Source organism: Polyodon spathula, chromosome 13, assembly GCF_017654505.1.
Source record: "Polyodon spathula isolate WHYD16114869_AA chromosome 13, ASM1765450v1, whole genome shotgun sequence".
In the NCBI taxonomy this organism is placed as follows: Eukaryota; Metazoa; Chordata; class Actinopteri; order Acipenseriformes; family Polyodontidae; genus Polyodon; species Polyodon spathula.
Genome location: NC_054546.1, coordinates 30375766 through 30398027, shown reverse-complemented (window position 1 = coordinate 30398027; position 22262 = coordinate 30375766). Strand labels below are relative to the sequence as shown.

The following is a 22262-nucleotide window of genomic DNA, read 5'->3' as shown; positions in this document are numbered from 1 at the left end:
GTGGTTTTAGAACAGGAGTCAATCATTTTGTCACCTGAACTGTGCTTTATTTGACATTCCATTATTGAGAAATGATTGAATATCAAAAGAAAATAAATGGAGAGTAGTGTATGGTTACTTAAACAGAATAAGTAAAAAAGACTGCATTACTTTTCGGCAGCTATACCTGCCACTGGAACTCTCACAAACGCATAAAAATTTAAACAAGAAAATAATTACAGTGGCAAGATTTTACAACTCCCAACAAGAAACCTCCTGAGTATTGTTTAAATCTAAGACGGCCCGTCTCACAATCAATCTATTATTCGGTGAGATGGGATTGTATTTCATGGCTGTGTTGTCCTAATTTACCGGTAGATTTCAGACTAGCCAGTAAACAATTTGAAATTACTTTGACAGCACAACAGTGTGCTGACTTTGCTAATGCAGCAGCCTTCAGACAGGCAACATCCTCCGAGCATAATTTAGTTTTATTACTTTTTTGCGGTCTGCTGTTTTTAGTGCTCACTGATGTGTTGGATAATGTGCAGCTGGAAAATTGATAATGAAGTTCCCTCCAGGTAAGATACAGTAAGCTCAGTAATGATGGAGGACTTTTTCTTTTGCAAAATACTTCCAGTTTTGGTCAACTCCTGGAAATATATACAACTGTAATAGCTTTTACATTCAGCTGTTTAAACCACAACACCACAAGGCTTAAGGTGCAAGTGGTATAAGACTACACCATATCTGACGGCCCTAATGGAAATTTCAGCAACTGCTGATAAACAGTTCTGTGTGGAATTAAGAGGCCACTTTTACTAGTTTCCTGTGGGTTAAACCATCTAAAAGCAGTCAATGTTACAGTTAACAACAGTGAATGGAATGTACCTAAAATGATGAGGGAAAACAGCTTTTAGATACTGTGAAAAATAACATGACCAGCTTTGAAGCCCAGTTCAAAACGGCAGAATTTCAGGGTAGATATATATTTGCGCGTTTAACAGTATGTCAACCACCAGGCATGTTTTCATACGGGGATACGTCTGCGATGCAATTCTAACACTGCATCCATCAGACCAATCAACTTTCCTGTGGATTACTGGTTTTTTGCAGTCTCATATTCATGGACGGTGGAGAAGGAATAATACTGGGATGCACTGGCTGTTTAATTTAGCTGTGTTAAAGCCCATGCTTTAAATAGTCACTTTTCTGGACCATTTGCAAACTTGTTGATGTCCATTAAGATAATAGCATTTAAGTGTTAGTAGTCAGCAATCTGAATTTATGCATACCCTTTGCACCAAACTAAGATACATGCAGTAAGCATATCTGTTTACTGAAATGTATAGAGCAAAGTGGGGAAGGCTTGGTGGCTCGAACCACATGGGCAGCTTAAGCAGGGGAAGTAGTGAATTAAGCAATTTGAAAAATATGAGCTTAATGCCCATTTTCAATTAAATTTTTTATCCGTTTAAATGTCCTATCATGTGATTATCTTTTGCTTTGATCACTGCAAAACTATTCTAGCAAAAAGTGCTTCCCAAAACAAAGTGAAGTGGTGAAGCATATTAGCGTTGCACCATGCACTGAAGCCCACAGATGTGCACTGGAACATGTCCAACACCGATATGCTGCCTCTACAGAACATCCAAACTAAACAGGATGAAATATTATCACAATGCAGCTTCAAGCATGCTTTTGAATGCACAATGTAAGTACAATACACATCCAGACAGCCTCACATCCCTTCTATTGATGTCAATATAGAGGAAGTACTCACATGATAGAAGGCGATTCTCTCGCGGTCAAGGGATCTGCTGACCAGCACCTCCCCAGTTTTCTTGTTGATGTAGAAGATGCCTTTGGGCTCCTGATCAGCTCCTTTTCCTGTAAGTTTGAACAGAGCGCTGTCCGGCATCTCGCTGGATATTACCTGAGGGGGGTGGGATATAAAGATTAACACAGGGAGCGGGGCGTGTTTACACATATCTTTTGAGTTGTATTTATTTATTTATGTATTGTATTTATTTAAGTAGGTTTATCCAGGGTTTAATCAGGATATTACTTACATGAGACTAGAAAATGTCATTTTCAGAGAGGTTCCGCCAGTGGCAGCAATTCAAAATGTAAAAGACACAGTTCAGCAGTATAGACATAAACATATCAAAAGTTAACAAGTAACCACCCAATGAATACAATACAAAGTAAAGAATTGGAATTCATTCTTTACATTTTCTTTTTTTATTTATTATTTTTGTATGATTCCAAGTGGTTTTGTGGCTCCAATATTGAGTAGTAATCATTTTTTTTTCTATATCTGTCTTTAACTCTTTCTGAGCTTGCCTAGACAATACAAAATACTACCTCATTCCATTCAAATCATGTGACAACAGGATCCTTCAACTTTGCTGGACCTTAGAGCCAGACAAAGACTGACAATGAGAAAAAATTATGATAATACTGGAGCAACATAACTGAGAATCACTTCACAAAAAAAAAAAAATCAAAAAAGAATACATTAAATACATTGGAAGCTGCTTTTAAAAAAAAGGAAATGTAATAGTCCTCTTCACAAAGCTTTACATATAATGTAATACATTAATTCCAGTTTTGAATGCATAAAACCTTTGGTAAACGGTTGTTAAAGAAACCAACAATGGTGTAGAACAGTTTCATGAACATTAAATTGTATTTAATCTGTCACAAACAAAGCAGTCTTTTTAAATCTTGGTGGGTAGGGACCCTTCTGTAAAATCAGTTTTTGGTGTTGCTATTATCCAAAGACCCTGCGGTATGGTACATTCCACATCAAGGGTCTGGAAGCATGCTGTGCAGGGTAATGAGAATAAAATGAATATCAAAGCTTTTAAAGTAGGATCAAAAGATGATTGTAGTAGAAGTGGGGACCAGTTTAATTTATCTTACACAACTGAATGCAGCAATGTCACAAATACACTTTCCACGAGATGACATGGACAATGGAGTCTTGCGGCTAGATAGTGCAGCAGGGTAATTCACTAGACTCTTGTACTGTTCACCTCTTGTGCGCATTAAGAGCCCTGGACCTTTCCTTGATTCTGGTCATAGCAAGATTTCCAGAAAAGCAGCAGAACATTCCTCAGATGGTGGTTTTGTACAGCAGGGATACACTGGAACTTGCATGTTGCTTAATAGCTCAAGGGTTTGGTCTTTTTTGGCCTTGGAAGTCTTCTTTTTGAGATCCAGAGTGTTTCACATTTCCCAAGCACTTCTCAGACTTCTCAGATATTATTGCCTGTGGTAACTTCTTGTCACTCAAACAAGAGGAGTGCCAATTCCTGTGAGAAAGCAGTCTTAAAGAACATGGAGCCCCCTACTCTTTTCTTTATCCTAATCCCAGTTCCACATATATTTTAACTTTCTCTTAAAGTAAACTAGACTTTTCCATGATTCTATAGAATGTATATGTTGTTGAACTGATACAAGATCTGTAGTGAAGCAAACTTTCCCACACTAGTATGGAGAAACATATCTAGAATTCAAATGACTATCCATACTTAAAATGATGCAATTCCTTCTCAACCAATATGTATTAAGAACTGCTTTATTAAGGATAATGACCCAGTGGTTCCAAAACCAGGACCTTGTTCCACACATGTACTGCTATGTTCAATTACAAAAATAAAGACCTAGTAGGTCCATGGCATGACACTGAATTGTTCCATTTGAAGATGACCTTCAGTGAATGAAAACTGCATTTGAATAGCCTTGACAGTGAAGACTATGGATTTTTGCAGCCATGTCCAAGACTTGGTTCTGAATGAAATGTAGATCAATTGTAAATAATTAAAAAGTAACAACTGATGAAACAACCAGGAAGTCTATGAGAGGTCTGCGCACATCATTCAAGATAATTAGTGAAATCCTTGTTGAGAATTTGAACCACGGCAACCCTTCTAGGGGTTAATGACACAATCACTGAGGCCACCCTTCTCTCCCACACGGTCGGATTTAATTGAGAGGTGCATGTTGTCAGTCAGGGTTCTACCTTGTCCTTTTTTAAATTTGGATGAAAAAACAAGCTTCTATAACTTTATGGACTTGGCTGCTAAAGACATGGTTATTTTTGGTATGTTTATCTTGCAAAATAATCTTATTCAAGGTCAACGTCCCTGAGGCTGCCCACTTAAGGGGTGTGGGAACAATTTTAGTTCAGACTTTCTTTTTGACTCACTGTTACAGTGCCAAGTTGCCTAAGGAGTAGTGCAATTAATAAAAAGCACTGCAGATCCTGAACCCACTGAATCCACTTACTGCACATCCTGAACTCAGCTGTTATACAACTCTTCACTCTGTCTCCCCTACTAGATTCCACTCTCAATTGGCCATTGGCTAATCCACATCTCCAAGGTACAAAGTGGTCAGTTGAAGCTGGTGGTTATATAAAACACAGGGAAGCCAGAACCGGCTGGAGTTGGGGTGGTTTGGCTTGGACAGCAGAGAGACACTGAGCTGTTCAAGTAATCCACAGCTTAACAATGGCCCTCCTGCAGTAGCTGGAAAGCAGCAGGGAGGGCATAGGTCTTCCAACGGATCAAATCTTGGTGTAATACATCAAAGTACCAACCGAAAGGCTAAGGGTTGTCTGCACCCCTGTCTCTAATACAATGACATTTTCTTAACACAAGCTTAATTATACTCCTTCATTTTGATATGTGTTAATATGTTGAGTGCAAGTTGTCTCATTGTCAAAGAGATAACGTCTCATAATAAGAAAACAATTAATTATAAATAATTATACGTCATATGTTTTAGTACTACTCCACACAGCTACAAGTTCAGATCCTGGTACTGTCCCGCCTTGACTACTGCAATCCCTCCTGGCCGGCCTCCCTGCGTCTGCCATCTGTCCACTCCAGCTCATCCAAAGCTCGACTTCTCACCTTGTCTTTTCCCGTCCTCATTTCTCCCACGCTACACCGCTGCTCTGGTCTCTGCACTGCTCCCTATGACTGCTAGCATCCAATTCAAAACTCTTGTACTCGCCTATTGCTGTTTTGACTTTTCTGCTCCCTCCTATCTCCAGACTATCATTTCTCCCTACACCCATTCTCACCCTTCCACTCCTCCACCACCAAAAGATTAGCTATACCCCCCCCCCCTCTGCTCCCCTGCTTCCAGAGCCCTCTCCTTCTCCACCCTTGCCCCTCAATGGTGGAACAACCTACCCACAGATATCAGGGCTGCTCAGTCCCCGAAACTTTCCGGTGCCTCCTCAAGACACACCTGTTCAGACAGCATCTGTAAACCTTACAACACTCGACTATACTGGGCTGTATGGCACCCAATTGTACAAGTACTTGCATCAGCCTGTACTTGCAGTGAACTGCTCTATACCCTGCCATATTCTACTACTGCTTTTAACTATAACTACTTCCTGTATCTTGTATTTGCTCTTATATATATCAGTATTCATGTTTTTGGTTTGTTTTTTTTGTAATTGCTCTTATTAAATATCATTCTCATCCATTTATCGTACTTACTACTCACTCTTAAATGTCATTATTTACTGTATTCCTTATTTTACACTTATGTGAATTTTATCTTATTTCCTACTGATTTAATTGTATTTTATTCTGCTCTTATCTGTAATGTGATATTTTATAATGTGATATTTTGTAACAATTGTAAGTCGTCCTGGATAAGGGTGTCTGCTAATAAATAAATAAATAATAATAATAATAATAATAATAATAATAATAATAATAATAATAATAATAATAATAATAATAATAATAATAATAATAAACAGTGTTTTATATGCACATAGTTCATTACACAATTATCGGCTGTTAAAATGAATGATTAGGCAGACATTGCAAAATCAGTTATGCTTATAAAAGGAGAACAAGATTGCATTGAAAAGCACTGGCTAAACAATCTATGGCAATAAGTGCTTGTAATCAGCATGTGGATGATTAATTGATTAACAACAAGTCCTATATGAATAGTAGCTGTACATAAACATTGAGTAAAATGCAAACTTTATACTGTTAAAACCATTTCAGTAACTGTGTTAATAGTTTTTAAAGTGATTCAAGGTGTTGAAGAAAAATGATGACTTTGTTTTTGTATTCATTGAATTTTGTATTGTATTTTATAATATGTACTGTAAAGATTTGATTAACTTCATAACAAATGTGTAAATGATTGATAGGATTTATCTTTAAAATCAATGATTTGCCCTAACACCAACATATTCCTGGGATGTTCTAAATGAAGTTAACTGTTATATGTTTGACATTGTTGGAGATTAACCTTTATTTTAAGGCCAGCAGGGAACCATTCTCATTGCGATGATGCCAATATTGCAGCGGTGGCAGAGTGGTACATGTAAAAAGGGAAGTCTAATTGATTTTCTTCAGTATTAATATTATTATTATTATTATTATTATTATTATTATTATTATTATTTATTATTTTATTATTGCAGACACCTTTATCCAAGGTGACTTACTTACAGGTGTACAACAGTAAGGCTTCAGATAGCTTATTATAAAACACAGATGCATCTAGTCAATTTGAGATTTCTACTCTTCACCTACAGTTTTGTGAAATCCTAGACTTCAGAAACCTTCAAGGACGGTATGTCAGAAATGAGAACAACAAAGCAAATTTTTGTAAGGTAAATATGCATGTGTGTATCTCCATTCCCTCCATTATAGGTCTGGGCACAATGAAGGGAAAGGAGCTCCTTTCACATAAAATAATATGATTTTACAATATCTACTGTATTCTGAAGACAGAACTTTGTAAGTATGCTGTTTGGCAGGTACTCACTTTATTTCACAAAGGGATTTCATTTTATTTATTTAAACACACACTTTGGTTTTCCTTTTACACAAAGCATGCACCTAGCCTTGTCTTCTTGGATTCCCTAGAGTGGCTCAGTTGGTGACATACATTATTTGTTTCTGGGTGAAAAAGATGCCTTGACAGTTTCTTTGAACATTCCAACCTACCAGGATGCTAACATGCTGTGTGGACTTACAACTTCTGTTTCATTGTTAAAATAAAACCAAAATCACACTGATCTGTGGCCAAAGTTTAGAAATATCCTGGGATTGGACACCAAAATGAGAAACACCCGTGTATATGTAGCAAACGCTTTTGTGAAAACAGGCTGTCATGTTTAAATGAATGATTAACCTCATATATGAGATTGCTTTTAGCTGTAGGGTCGACTCACTGCTGACTGACATCTGAGCCTGCTAATTTGCTGCAGAGTTTTATGATTTATGTTTTATGTGTGTGTATTATGATTGATTACGTGCATGCGGTCAGGCCAGAGTAAGGGCGACCTATGTAAAAAGCTGGATGAATGAATCCTGTTTTAAACACCATTATACACAGCTGTAACAGTTACTATATTCACACAATTACTGTTTTGAGGTTCAGCTTTTATTAGGGAGCTCCACTAAATCCCTTGTTTAGAAAGATACAGGATATTAATTGTGACAGGGTAGCCATCTGCCGTGTGGATGCGTACATTCGCTGCAGAGTGACAGGCAGGAGATCGAGACGGAGATTGGAGCTGATACGCCCTGCAGGTGAACAGGATTTATTTACATATCAACACAGTGAACATCTCTCATGACACTACCAGCAATGGCAGCGCATGGAGCACATACAACACAGTGTACAAAAACTCTGGTAGGCTCAACAATATCTGAACTAATCTTCTCTTTTCGATAATTAACGAACATTGCCGAAGAGACTGATCATGGAGGATAAACAGCTAGGGCGGATATGTGAAGGATTACTATAGTTGTTTGCTGTGGTGGTGTGAGCATCTTGTCAGGTAGTCATTCTAAATGATAATTTGTTCTCAATTGACTCAGTGATTGAGATTTTTTAATTCTTTTTTTATTGCATACCTATGTGATCTGCAATACATAAAAATGGTTGAAATTTAGCTTCAGTCACAGTGAGAAAGCCAGAATACATGAAGGCTTAAAGTGTTTGTAACTAAACACATTTGTCCATAACACTATCACTACATCAATCTCACAACAAAAAATAGTAACATTTTGGAGACAGTGAATTAGAACTATGTTTTCATTTAAAAACCTGCTATTGAACTAGATTACTTGCCTTACTTTTATAAAGTCTGTTACAGGTTCTACAGCAGTGCCTTTGGTGTCAATGCATGTCAGTCAAAATGTGATTCTGGCTTTCAAAAAAAGATTTATTTAACCTAGTTTATTATAGCTGCACATTTGAGACCTAAATAGCGAACGTTAAGTCAGGACCATCCTGGTTGCACATGGTCACCCTCCACCCTATTGACTGTGCTAGGGTAGATGTCTCTCTTTTCCAACCTCTGTGTACCTCTGAATGAGAAGCCTGTGACTGCTTTCTACTGGAAAATACCAATTTCTTTTAAAAGCCCTTATTCCTGGTAGTCGTAATTGTAGATAATCCAGATTTGGACAGCTTTGATGACAGCCAAGTGCCTACTTTTCCTTTGCATTGCATCAGGAAATGAACTTGTGCGAATGCATTTCCCCAAGTGTTTTCCCTCAATTTCACCAGGATTCTCATGGGTGCAGTGCATTTATAAAGAATGAGTCAGTACTTGATGAGTTTCCTTTTGCTACCTCCAGATGCAGATGTGTGGAGTCCAATAATACCGAAAATATGAAATATAAAAGTAAAAAGCCTACAAACTTGGTACTTATCACCACCCGCCAGAAAAATGAACGCCAATGTTAAGAGTAGGGCTGGATTGTTTAGTAACGCCATTCATCAGATACATACACACTTTGTATTCTCATTATTTTATAGTTTAAAGTATGTCATGACAGCTACCACAGTTCAAGCACCAGGCATGATCTGTTGTATTAATATATAACTTCTGATAAATAGTCCAGACTGTTACAGTGTTAAACTAATCTGGTTTTATATGGAGCATTATAACTATTTTTTTTATTTTTATTAAATTGTTACATTTGTATTCAATAAACATATTACATTCTGTGAGACACATAATGCAATTACAATGTTTCATTTAGCTTAAAAAGTAAGTAGATTGTTTTTAGTGTTCCCTTACCTTTCGGAGTGGTTACTATTGTGCTCAGGAGCTTTTTTCCTGAATTTCTCCTCGGTTTTAATTCTCCTGCCATAGACATATGTATCCTACCCCAGGTCAAACAAAGCATCTTTCTAAATGTAAAAGCCAGCACCATCTAGCAATCAGCTACTTTGGATGTAGTTCCTTTTTGTAGTTCTGGCAATACACTGAGGTTCACTAGATGGCGCTGACTTTTACGTTTATAAAGACGCTTTGGCTGACCTGGAGTAGTATACTTATGTCTATGGCAGGAAACTTGTGGCTTCCTGTAGAATTTTGCAATATAATTTTTTAGTTTCTTTGATTACATGATATTAAAAAAAAAAGATTTCAATTATGTTCATGTAGTTTTTTTTTTTGTTTTGTTTTTGTTTTTTAATGATGTTGCAATCCTAAAATTCTAGGTGATGCAAAACTTTTGGCCTTAGCTGTACTTCATAATCCAGGAGTATAATAACTTGTGTTAAGAACTAACAGAAACTGATCAATTAATAAATAGGGACATAGTAAGCATGGGTATATGGGTGTAAAATTTGGAGCCCCTCAGTGAAACAGTCCTAGCTATTGCTAAAATAATTCCTTCAAATACAAGGTTAAAGTTCCTGTACTGCAATGTTGATTCTATTGTACACAATTTTCTAAGTTTGTCTACCCTATTACTCTCAATTTGCACTAACAAACAAGAATATAGTGGCCTTTAATCTTTCTGCCACGCTGTCTTATAATTTGAATTGATGGGATGCATATCTGCACAGCTACAAAGCTACACCACATGTAAAACGATACATCAGTTCAGAGTAGTTGCACTGCAATTACATGGAAATCATACAATGTGTAATTCTAGTGAATACTAAGATCCAATAGAAATAACAAATAATTCTGCATGTGTGTTCAATAGATTGAAAAAGCTTACCTAAAACTTACAAAAGGTGCTTATTGTGTTAATTGCAGCTGCATATGTTGTTAATGCTTTAAAATAACAAAGCTCCCTTATCTCAGTTAAACCAGGTCTAATAATGGCACGGGGTTGAAAACCAGATTTTTCTGGGCCACTTGGGGACCACTAGGAGAACTGATGCTTCCTCTAACCGGACCTTTTCGAGAAAGGCTGGGAATGAGTACAAAAATGCTTTGGGCCATTCGTGAGCTAGGGTGTCTACACCAAGTGGACTGCCTAAGCGGTGGAGGGAGTACCATAGGGGGCAAGGCTTCATCTCTGCCGAGGTGAAGAGATCGACCAGCACCTTCCCAAAACATTCCAAATGCGCTTTATCTGAGGGTGGAGTCACCACTATGATGGATGCAGACCGTTCCTGAAGAGGTCCGCTACCCAGTTCACCGCTCAAGGAATGTGCATCACCCTTAGGGACAACAAGTTGCTCTGAGCCCATGTCAAGAGCCTGAAGGCCATGCGATGCAACCCCAGGGACCGTTGGCCACCCTGGTGGTTGACATACACCACCACTGCCATGTTGTCTGTCCAGATCAACACATGTGTACCGCTCAGTACTGGGAGGAAATGGCAGAGAGCAAAGGAGACAGCTTGCAATTCCAGCATGTTTATGTGCAAGGATGTCCAGCAGTCTGGCCAGGATCCGCATACTCCTCTACCTTCCCAGATCACCCCTCAACCCACGTTGGAGGCGTCTGTCATCACCACTTGGTCATTCAACACTACTGCCATTTAGACACCTTTGCGCAGCTGAGAGGTCATCCTCCATCATTGTAGGGCTGTCGGGCATGCATGAGCCAGCCGACGGTGTCTGTCGCGTTTGGTGTTGAGGTGGAACGCATTGAGCCATGATTGTAGAGGCCTCATGCGAAGCAGACTGAGCTGAATAGCCACTATGTCTGCGGTCATCAGACCCAATAGATTCTGGCACAATAGGAGAGTGATCTACGATCCCTGTTGAAACAAGGAGAGTCAACTCTGGATAGCTGCAACTCTGTCCTCTAAAAGGTATGCACGCACATTACTGGAGTCCAGCCGAAGACCCAAGTACGTTGTGCACTGCACTGGTGTAAGCTGACTCTTTGCATCATGGAGGCTCAGGCTCAGCCTCGGCAGATGCTCTGTCACGACCGCTCGGCAGATGCTCTGTCACGACCGCCGTGTGGGCCACTGGTCCCTCTCATGACTGGGAACAGATCAACCAGTTGTCAAGACAGTTTATTACTCTAATCCCCAGTAGCCACAGGGGGCCAGGATAGCGTCCACACACTTTGACAACATACGAGGAGCTAGGGAGAGGCCAAATGGCAGCACAGCAAACGTTTCCTTGAAAAGAGAAGCAGAGATGCTTCCTGTTCTCTGGACGAATGGGAACATGAAACTACCCGCCTGTAAGTCCACGGTGGTGAACCAGTCGCCCTACTGGACGGACTGGAGAATGTGATGGTACATCAGCATTTGGAACCTCCTTTCTTTTAAGAAACCATTGAGGAGACTAAGGTCTAAGATGGGGTGAAAGCCGGCATCTTTTTTGGGTACCAGAAAATACCTCTTCTAGTACCCCTTTCCGTGGGAGGTGGGGTCTACAGGACGAATGGCTCACTTTTACAGCAAGATGGCCTCTTCCTTCGGAAGTACCGAGGATTGGAGAGGGTCTGTCATAAAAGTATTTGTGATACCTCGAAAGAGAGGAGGTCCCAAGCAGTACTGAAACCCGTAACCGTTTTGCACATTGGTGAGCACCCAGGAGTCTGCAGCTGTTGTGCCGCAGAAGAGAGTCTGAGGCCGCCAGCCTTCAGGGGCCCTGCTCGGGCTGATGAGGCTGTGGCGGGGCAGTTTGGGGTGGCTGTTTAGGGCGCTGGCCCTAAAAACACCTCTCAGGGACAGCGTGTAGTGGGTATGTTTATCCTCTTCCGGGATATTCACATTGCAAGCCTTGCAGGGGTGGAACCCCGATTTGCCTGACATGGGCCTGGTGATGTGCATGGGCCATGTACTGAACACCGCTTGCACTGCGCTCAAGCACTAGTTAAAGTGCGAACGCTGTGCGCTCACCCACTAGCGCTGTAGCAGAGGGTACCTTGTGCACCATGTACTGTACAGCACCGTATGCCTGTGCACTAGTGTAACAGTAGTGCCAAGCACCACGTGCACCATGTGTACCGAGTACTGTGCGCACCGAGTACTGTGTACTGTGTGCATTGCGTACCTTGCAGCACCGTGCGTTTGTGCACTAGCGCTGTAGCAGTGGGTTCCAAGCACCGTATGCACCTTCTGCACTGTGCGTACCAAGCACCACATGCACCGAGTACTGAGAGCACTATGTGCATTGTGGCTGTGTACTGATGCTGTGGCGCTGGGAACCATGTGCCGTATGCACTGAGCACTTATGCGCTGAGACACCTAAGTACAGTGCCATGAAAAAGTATTTGCCCCCTGTCTGATTTTCTGCATTTTTGAACATTTTTCACAATGAATTTGGTCAGATCTTTTTGTGGGTTGTAGTAGTATATAGAAGGAGTCCTAGAGAAAAAATGACACCAAAGTTTGGTGCTTTTTTCATTTGTTTGGTGTGCAAGGTAATCGAATATGCAATCTTCAGGTGTGAAAAAAAAAGTTATTGCCCCCCTAGTTAACTCAACCCAATTAAAGGGATAATTAGGGTCAGCTGTTTAAATACTTTGGTTAACAATCAGGCCTGATTTGGGCCAGCCGTGCCCAATATAAATCTGACTAACTTTGGTTAGAAATCTAACCATTTCTAAGGCTCAAGGCCTTCACCAAACCACAGTCAGAGCCATATTGTCCAAATAAGAAAATTTTGGACAGTAGTGAATCTTCCCCGTCCTGCCAAAATCTCTCCAAGAGCAAGGTGTAAAATCATCTAGGAAGTCACAAAGAACCCTAGAACAACATCCAGGGATCTGTAGCCCTCTCTCTTTTAGGCTAAGGTCAGTGTTTATGACTCCACCATCAGAAAGACACTGGGCAAAAATGTAATTCATGGCAGAGTAGCAAGGTGGAAACCACTGCTCACTAAGAAGAACATGAATGCTCGTTTCAAGTTTGCCAAAAAGCACCTGGATGATCCTCAAGAGTTCTGGAACCATGTTCTATGGACAGATGAGTCAACAGAGGAACTTTTTGGCCAACATGGGCCCCGTTACGTCTGGTGAAAACCAAACACTGCATTCCACAGTAAGAACCTCATACCAACGGTCAAGCATGGTGGTGGGCCTGGAAGACTTGCCATCATTGAAGGAACCATGAATTCTGCTCTGTATCAGAGAATTCTACAGGAGAATGTCAGGCCATCCATCCATGAGCTGAAGCTGAAACACAGCTGGGTCATACAGCAAGACAATAATCCAAAACACACAAGCAAGTCTACATCAGAATGGTTGAAGAACAAGAAATTTAAAGTTTTGGAATGGCCTAGTCAAAATCCAGACCTAAACTCCATTGAGATGTTGTGGCAGGACCTGAAATGAGCAGTTTATGCTCGAAAACCCACAAATGTCACAGAGTTGAAGCAGTTCTGCATGAAATAGTGGGCCAAAATTCCTTCACAGCACTGTGAGAGACTGATCAATAACTACAGGAAGGGTTTGGTTGCAGTTCTTGCTGCTAAAGGTGGAGTAACCAGTTATTGAGTCTAAGGGAACAATTGCTTTTTCACACAAGGGCATTGGGTGTTGCATAACTTTCTTTAATAAATAAATGAAATAAGTATCAATTCACTCAGGGTCCCTTTTATCTAATATTAGATTTTGTTTGAAGATCTGATAACATTCAGTGTCAAAAATATGCAAAAATGCAGAAAATCAGACGGGGGGCAAAAACTTTTTCACGGAACTGTACCAACGGCTATGCGTGCACCCCGGTACCGAATCACCGGGGGACCTCTACTCAATTGTGCCTACCCTCACCGTGCGGTCACAGATACCTGGTCAGCGCATAGCGTGCACCAGATGGACACAAGGCCAAAGAAGCGGTGGACAAGTTGAAGCAGACAGCCAAACCATGGTAGAAAGACAGTATAGGGGAGAGCACACTGTTTGTTTACAAAGCCCAACTCACTGAGGTGGACAGGCCTACGCAGCCGGTGAGGTCTACCTGACAGCAGGGATGTGGCAAGGCCAAGCCCCTTGTATGAGAGCACAGCTGGGATATGGCAAGGCCCCATGGAGAAACTATGTACTCTCAGAAAGAAATAGACAACCACTCGCGGGTGACTGCATCGGCAGTCGCTCACACGCGACAGACAGATAACAAAGAGCAGCCTACTATGCAAGTGAGGAGACCGCTGAAAGACAGAAAGGCAAAAGGCTCTGTCTTTCAAAGTCATGGCGAGCCAGCTTTCAGCACAAATGCAACAGCAATACAATCGACTTGATTTGTCTCGAGAAGCTCTATTCTATCAACACAGAGGTCTTACCATCTTGAGAAGGAAAAAGAGAAATGGCTTACTTGGGGTAACAGTTTTATCCCCTCGGTGGGCGGGACTGAGTGCATCATCCCAGGAAGGGGCCTATCGGCAGCTCTGGTATAAACAGCTTAACGATACACACTCAGTGGGCAGGCATATCCCATATGTAATGTCATTGGTGGTTGTCTTCAAATTGAAAGGGAACAAAGCTTTCCAGACCCTCAACAACGCTGGCCCAGTTTTAGCTTTGTTTGACACAACTTCCCTGTGTTTTACATGGCCTTTTAATTAGAATTGTACCAGGGAATTAAATACATATGTGTTATTGAATAGGCTGAACCAACAGTTAGAAGCTAATTATATTTAGCTGGTCTCAACGGGTTTATACTAAAGAGGTTTAGTTGTTTCCCTCAGAGAATTCCAGTGTGCATAGTTATTGATTTTCACAGAGCGGTTAACTGTTCCTTATCATAACCCTACATCCCACGAGCAAGCCGGCATAAATATTGCCATGACAATACACGGCTGAGCGACAAAAAAAGTTGGGTGACAGACCACACAGGGCAGCTTTAAGTAGAGCTGTATAAAAATAGATGGGTTTGATGCTTTAGGGAGAGGAATGACAACACTCCAGGCTCGAGTTTCAATTATTTCACAAAGCAAAACACATAGAAATGTTCTCTGCTGCCCTAATTGTTGTCATGCCCCCTTCTTCAGTTAGGAAATGCATACAAAGAGAGCATCAAGCTGTTTGGTTCAGTGGTATCAGGGCCTATTAACAACATTTAACAAGTAGAGGTGTTCCCAAAAAATATAGTTATATGTACACATGTGTTGCTACAACTTTTTAAATAATGTACCTGTAATTTTTATTTTCATTGTTAACATTCTGACGACTTTTTACACTTATAACTTTAAAGTCTGTTTCAAAGCTCTTTTAAAATGGCCTCTCTAGTACACTGATTGTGTAAGGATTATTGCCCACATTGATTCTGGTACAGAACAGAAAAGCCAGAGCACTTCTTATGGTTTTTTGGTTTTTTTTTTTGGAGAACGGATTTCAAACCCCAGTGCACTAAACTGTACATTTTGAAAAAAGCTTTGAAAACAGACTTTAAAGATGTTAACAGTGAAAAGAAAAATTACAGGTATGTTATTTCAACAGTTGTAGCAACAGGTGGGGACGGAACACTATATTTTTCAGAACCCTGCTACTTACTCTTTAAGCCAAGCAATATGTTTACGTTACTTTTCTTAAACAATGACCTACAGATATGTTCTCCCTATTTTTAAAAGTATATCTGAATGATTTATTTAATCGTCCCATTTATCAGTTAATATGGCAGGACATATACATTCACGTAGATGTCACAACTGACTACGTTATTACTGAACAACATCAGAATTAAGGTAACAGCTTTTGGGCTGTGTTTATCCCACTGTCGTGTCTGTTCTGCTGCCAATGTGTCCTGGAGGCATCCTTTAGACAGTACTTGGGTAGTTCAGTCATTGCAATTATTATTTTCAAAGCTGTTACAAGGAATCTTGGAAGACAAAGATGTCCTGTCCCTTCACTAGAGGCCAGATAGATTGAAACTCAGATTTGAATTATCATCTTGTTTTCAAGCCACCTATCCTGATTCTTAGAATCAAAAGGTATAGTTACGGGTCAAAATACCACCCAATATTATAAAAGGTCCAAGTTTTAAGGAAAGTATTTATTATTATTATTATTATTATTATTATTATTATTATTTATTATTATTATTATTATTATTATTATTACTACTAGTAATAGTAGTAGTAATAGTCGCAGTAGTAGTGGTGGTGGTGCTTGGTGCTTCGTTCAAGATTCAAGTACATACAGGGTCTTTTTGTCTGCCAAAAAAGAAATCACTAAAACCTAAAATAAAACATTCCCAGTCTTACACAAGTTGGTGTTCAGTGCATAGAGTATCATAACATTGATATTACAAACTTGTCTCCTGGCACCCTGGTTGTTAAATCCCCAAATCAATGAAGCTGGGCTGGCCAGTGTGGGCTGATGCATTGAGTGTCTCTGATGAGTTCTCTCTGGCTGGAGGATGTGCGAGTGGATTAGGAGGAGAAATGCTTTATTCTCAAGTTCCGAAACCGACTGTTTTTATGGATTTTCTATCTCATAAATCCATACCAGCGCTCTGTTACAGCCAAAAAAAAAACTGTATAAAAAGAAGAAAGATAAACCACAGGGTTTTCCAGGCATAAGCAAGAAGCAGACCCATTGGCTGCATTCAGGCTCCCCCTCATTTCAAAGCTTAAGGAACAAAAGCTTGAATATGCACATCCCTAAATGGGAGGCAGGGGGAGTGTTGGAACACCCCTGCATGGTTACTGGTACTTGGGGCTGGAATATTTCTTGTCTTTTTTACCCCACTCAGATTCCTTGTTTAAAAAAAAAATCTTGGTGTCTCTGAGTAGGTAACTGTCACTCTTCAAATATATGCCAATCATTGTATTAGATACCCTGCTTACAAGAGCAGTTGCATCCCTAAATGTTATCCATTTACTAGAAATAATTAACGGCTATGGGAGGGATGTTTATTGTACATGAACTCCAATCAGACCCCTTGTTTAATAAATGCCTGAAAAAATGTGGCCCCTCATCAAAAACAGGATATTTAATAAGCAAGATATCCTAAATGTTATCCATTTAATACCAATTCAAAAATTGATTTCTGTAACAGTAACTGTCCATGCCTATGAACTCAGATGAGAATTGACACAATACTGGTTTTAAGACTTACCTTGCCAACGTTTTTGGGGAAAGGGGCCCTCTGGTTCTCTGGCACAAACATGGGGGGAGCAAGGAGAGACCTCTTAGTCCTCATAAAGGCAGGACTCTGACCAAGACCCAGTATCTCCTGCAAGCACAGAAAGAATGTACTGTTCACACAGGGCACAATCCAGCACTGAAGACGTCAACTGGAATCACATTTTAGCACTTCTCACCAAATGATTGTGAAATACTGCAAAAACCGGTATTTTTAAAATAGTTTACTGTTTTAGTATAACAGTAAAATTGTCTTATTTGACTGTTCTTTTACAATAATTGTATTTTAATTTGATTCCTATTTGAAAGTGAAATGGATTACACTATGTGACAGTTGAATTGTCAGTTTTTGAATGAACAGATTGGCTAGAACACATACCACCACTATTTTAATAATTACTGTGACATAAAACCCTCATAAGATCTCAAAAGTTGTTTAGTCAGATAACCAAGGTACTTCTTGCCCCTAAAGAGTATTTCTCTATTTGTAAATATCCTATATATATATATTATATATGATATCATATGATATATCTATATACTATCATATATATATCTATATATTTTAGTCTATAGTACTATAGAATCATAATCTTTAGAAATATTTAAATAAATTTGGAAGACGTAAAACTTAATATTTTATTTTCTATCTTAATATCCTATTACGCTTAATATCCTATTACAGTAATTTCCGGGGGGAAAAAAAAAAAATTCTAGACTGGTTTTCTGCAGTGAGATGAGAGAGCATCAACTACGGGCTTCAGTGCAGAGTAAAATGCTAATATGCTGTAACAGTTAGTTACCATGGGAAATAATAATCTAATCCAAAACTACACTAAGTACACAAAGTACACAGAAAGAGTACACGGAACTGCAAATGCAAGTCAAAAAGGAAGTTAGAAAGGCCAAGAGAGAAATTCAAATGCAAATTGTTAAGGGGGCTAAAAACAATTCCAAAATGATTTTCCAATATTACAACAGCAAGAGCACATTCAAAGAGGAGGTTAAATGTATAAGAGGTTTAATAATTTAGTAATTAAAAGTGTTCAAAATTGGGTTCCTCCCATCCTACTGTACGGGGTGTTTTGGCAAGGATTGGCAAAATTATTTCGATCCAGTTTTAAATAACTTTTGTATAACCGAGGAAGAAGTGTTAAAGGAACTAGGAGCTCTTAAAATAAACAAATCCCCTGGGCAGGATGAGATCCTTCCAATAGTACTCAAAGAAATGAAAAAAAGTTATTTACAAACTGCTAACCAAGATCATGCAGCAGTATCTTGATACAGGGGTTGTACCGACAGAATGGAAAATTGCAAATGTAATACCGATCCACAAAAAGGGAAACAAAACTGAACCAGGTAACTACAGACCAATAAGCCTGACTGCTATTATATGCAAACTTAAGGAAACTATAAGAAGATCCAAAATGGAAAATTACCTACATGGTGAAAGTAACCTGGGAGACAGTCAACATGGTTTTAGGAAAGGGAGATCGTGTCTAACTAACCTGCTCGATTTTTTTGAGGATGCAACATCAATAATGAATAATTGCAAAGCATATGACATGGTTTATTTAGATTTCCAGAAAGCTTTTGAAAAAGTCCAGCATAAAAGATTAATTCTCAAACTGAATGCACTAGGGATTCAAGGAAATTTATGTACATGGAATAGGGACTGGTTAACAAGTAGAAAACAGAAAGTACTGATTAGAGGAGAAACCTCAAAAGGGAGGTAACCAGCGGAGTACCACAGGGATCAATATTATTTAGGTCCTCTGCTATTCCTAATCTACATTAATGATTTAGATTCTGGTATAGTAAGCAAACTTGTTAAATTTCAGACGACACAAAAACAGGAGAAGTGGCAAACACTGTTGCAGCAGCAAAGGTCATGCAAAATGATCTAGACAAGATTCAGAACTGGGCAGACACATGGCAAATGACATTTAATAGAGTAAAGTGTAAGGTACTGCACAAAGGACATAAAAATGTGCATTATAAATATCATATGGGAGATACTGAAACTGAAGAAGGAATCTATGAAAAAGACCTAGGAATTTTTGTTGACTCAGAAATGTCTTCATCTAGACAATGTGGGAAACTACAAAAAGAAGATGCTCGGATATATTGTGAAAAGTGTTGAATTTAAATCAAGGGACGTAATGTTAAAACTGTACAATGTTCTAGTAAGTCCTCATCTTGAACATTGTGTTCAGTTCTAGTCACCTCGCTACAAAAAGGATATTGCTGCTCTAGAAAGAGTGCAAAGAAGAGTGTCCAGAATGTTTCTGGGTTTAAAAGGCATGTCATATGCCGACAGGCTAAAAGAACTGAATCTCTTTAGTCTTGAACAAAGAAGACTATGCGGTGACCTAATTTAAGCATTCAAAATTCTAAAAGGTATTGACAATGTCGACCCAAGGGACTTTTTGACCTGAAAAAAGGACCAGGGCTCACAAATGGAGATTAGACAAAGGGGCATTCAGAACAGAAAATAGGAGGCACTTTTTTACACAGAGAATCGTGAGGGTCTGGAACCAATTCCCCAGTAACGTTGATGAAGCTGACACCCTGGGATCTTTCAAGAAGCTGCTTGATGAGATTCTGGGATCAATAAGCTACTAACAACTAAACAAGCAAGCTGGGCCAAATGGCCTCCTCTCGTTTGTAAACTTTCTTATGTTCTTATGTTCTTAAAAATGCAAACATAAAACACATTTCTGTATAATAGCCGATTAACACGTAAGTGTTAGGAACATGTTGGTGATCTAATGGACCCCTTTAATGCATTATTAATTCACCAAAAGTGAGAAGAATTTTGATCCACTGGAATATTACATTTAGGTCACTGTCCAATTGCAGTGTCTTGTATTGCCTTAATTGGACCAATACTTGCTTGGTCTTTGTCTCAGTTCTTTTGTCTCATTTACTATTTAGCTACTCACTGTATCTGAGACATATCTATAGCACTATTTATTTCAAAGCTGTACGGTTACAGTATGTATTTCTTAAGCACAGCTATCCCAATAGAGAGACTGGTTTCACAGATTGGCTGATTTCACAGAACTGTGATACCAGTTCTATGAAAGATAGACCTTTATGATTTTGGCCCAGACAACTGATGTCCAATTTAAACCACAGTTCTTTAAACAACAGTCATGGTCAGCCATTTTTGGGAGCGACTTTTTAGTCAATAACTGTCACTTCTATAGGGGTATGAGTAAGATGACATTTACTTTGGTCTCAAGGGGCGAAGGGTGAACTCATTGAAAAATGTGAATTTCCAATGTTGGAAAGGTCACTGAACAATATAATTAAAGTGACTGTGAGAATGAAAGAGTGAGAGAGTGAGAATGAGAATAATAGTGGGAGTAAGAGAGTGAGTGAAATATTAGAAGAGGGAGAGAACAAGATAAATGAGAGAGTGAGAGGAAAGTTGAGGAAACTTCACGACCTGTCTGCACCACCCTCTGAGCCTCATTGCTGAGACACCGCATGCCCCTCCACATCTGGAAGGCACAATCTTCACGTTCCCCTTCACTTTTAACAGCAAGCTCTTACTCGAAGGCTCTGGCAAAGCACCTGGCAATGCAGCTCAATAACCTAGCTCAACACCCCAGTGTCAATCATTCTTGTTTATGCAACTGTAAGTTCAAAAAGCCGACAACAAGCAATTTATTGTCCATGAAAAATGTCACTGGTGCACACTTCTCATTTGCATTGGGAAATAAATGTCCTTTCTTTTTCAAGGACTCTCAGATTTGGCAGTGTACCCTGATTAAAAAAAAAAAAGCACAAATAAATAAAACCCTGCTAAATTTACAAAGTTCATTCTAGCATTAGGTGTAGAATTTGCTGAATAATTCTGGTACAGTATTGGCAAGTTTGGATAATCTTAATTTATGTTTACATGTTAGTAACACCAGCCTTTTTAAAAGAAAAATGTGCCTTGCACAATCCAGATGGAGTCAAAGGAGAATTTCAGCAGCCTGACAGGCTTGAAACATGGAGATATGAAGTGCTGGGCACTTTTAGAGTTTGAGCCTTATTGCTCAATTCATCTAGCATTCATCACTATGCCAAGACCATAAATCAGAGTAATACCAACATCTTGCCACCCATAGGCAGATGGCACATTGCCATTAACACAATAAAAGTCTTATCATCTTATCTTGTTCCAGTGTCAACCTGGGTGGTACTGGTTTTGCCTCAGAATCTGCTTCTCTGTGTCAATTTGCTACCAGAAGCACGTATCCCCCCCCCCCCCCCTTTTTTTTTTTCTCTTTCCAAACTTTAATATTAGCATCAACCCAAGCATAATCATGTGCACATTATGAATTTCTGAATGGATGTTCTCAGATTGTTTCACATGAAGTCAATTTTACACTGATTCCAGCAATAATGCTTCACATAGGCCTGGAACCAGAAAAAGGGCAGTTACTGTTAAATATGGGTTTACTTTTTTAAAAGCTTAATTTCATGCTGACTTTGGCTTCCGAGTACACCTAATAAAATGAAAACAATATCTGTGAAACTGGAAAACGTCACAACTTATGAAGGGGCTGAGAAGTGGGCTAAGATGCTGCTGTTAATTATCTTTTAATCTGTTGTTAGACCAAGAAAGGGGTATTAAAACACATTGCAGCTTCATGTGCATGACCTGAACTAATATGGTGAAAACTAATCTTCAAGATGCTGCTGGACAGAAAGAGAGAACATGATTTAACCAGTCTTACATACAAGTCCATTACAGTGTCTGTAGCTGACAAGATAATTCCAATCAATCCTGCAAAGTGCTTCCATTTGACATTGAGGTCTCAAGGGTTCAGTTTTGAAATAAACACATATTTTAGCAAACGTAAAATAATTTTAAAACCTGATTTCTGTTATTGCACACTGTTAAATAAATCTAATTTTGCAAGCCTTAGTCTTAGATAGTGCTGCACTTCATTTATATGTCACCTGGCGAGTACAT

At 39.3% G+C, this 22262-nt stretch overlaps 1 protein-coding gene across 1 annotated transcript in view; it reads right to left on the bottom strand.

Annotated features, from left to right (window-relative positions):
- The window catches only part of LOC121325542 (cadherin-13-like), a 356087-nt gene that overhangs the window by 220151 nt on the left and 113674 nt on the right, over positions 1-22262 (bottom strand). Inside the window, exons 4-5 of the mRNA XM_041268193.1 lie at positions 17262-17378; positions 1763-1915 (exon numbers count right to left, since the gene is read on the bottom strand). Coding sequence (XP_041124127.1) covers positions 1763-1915; positions 17262-17378 — 270 coding nt within the window. The remainder of the gene's footprint in view (positions 1-1762; positions 1916-17261; positions 17379-22262) is intronic.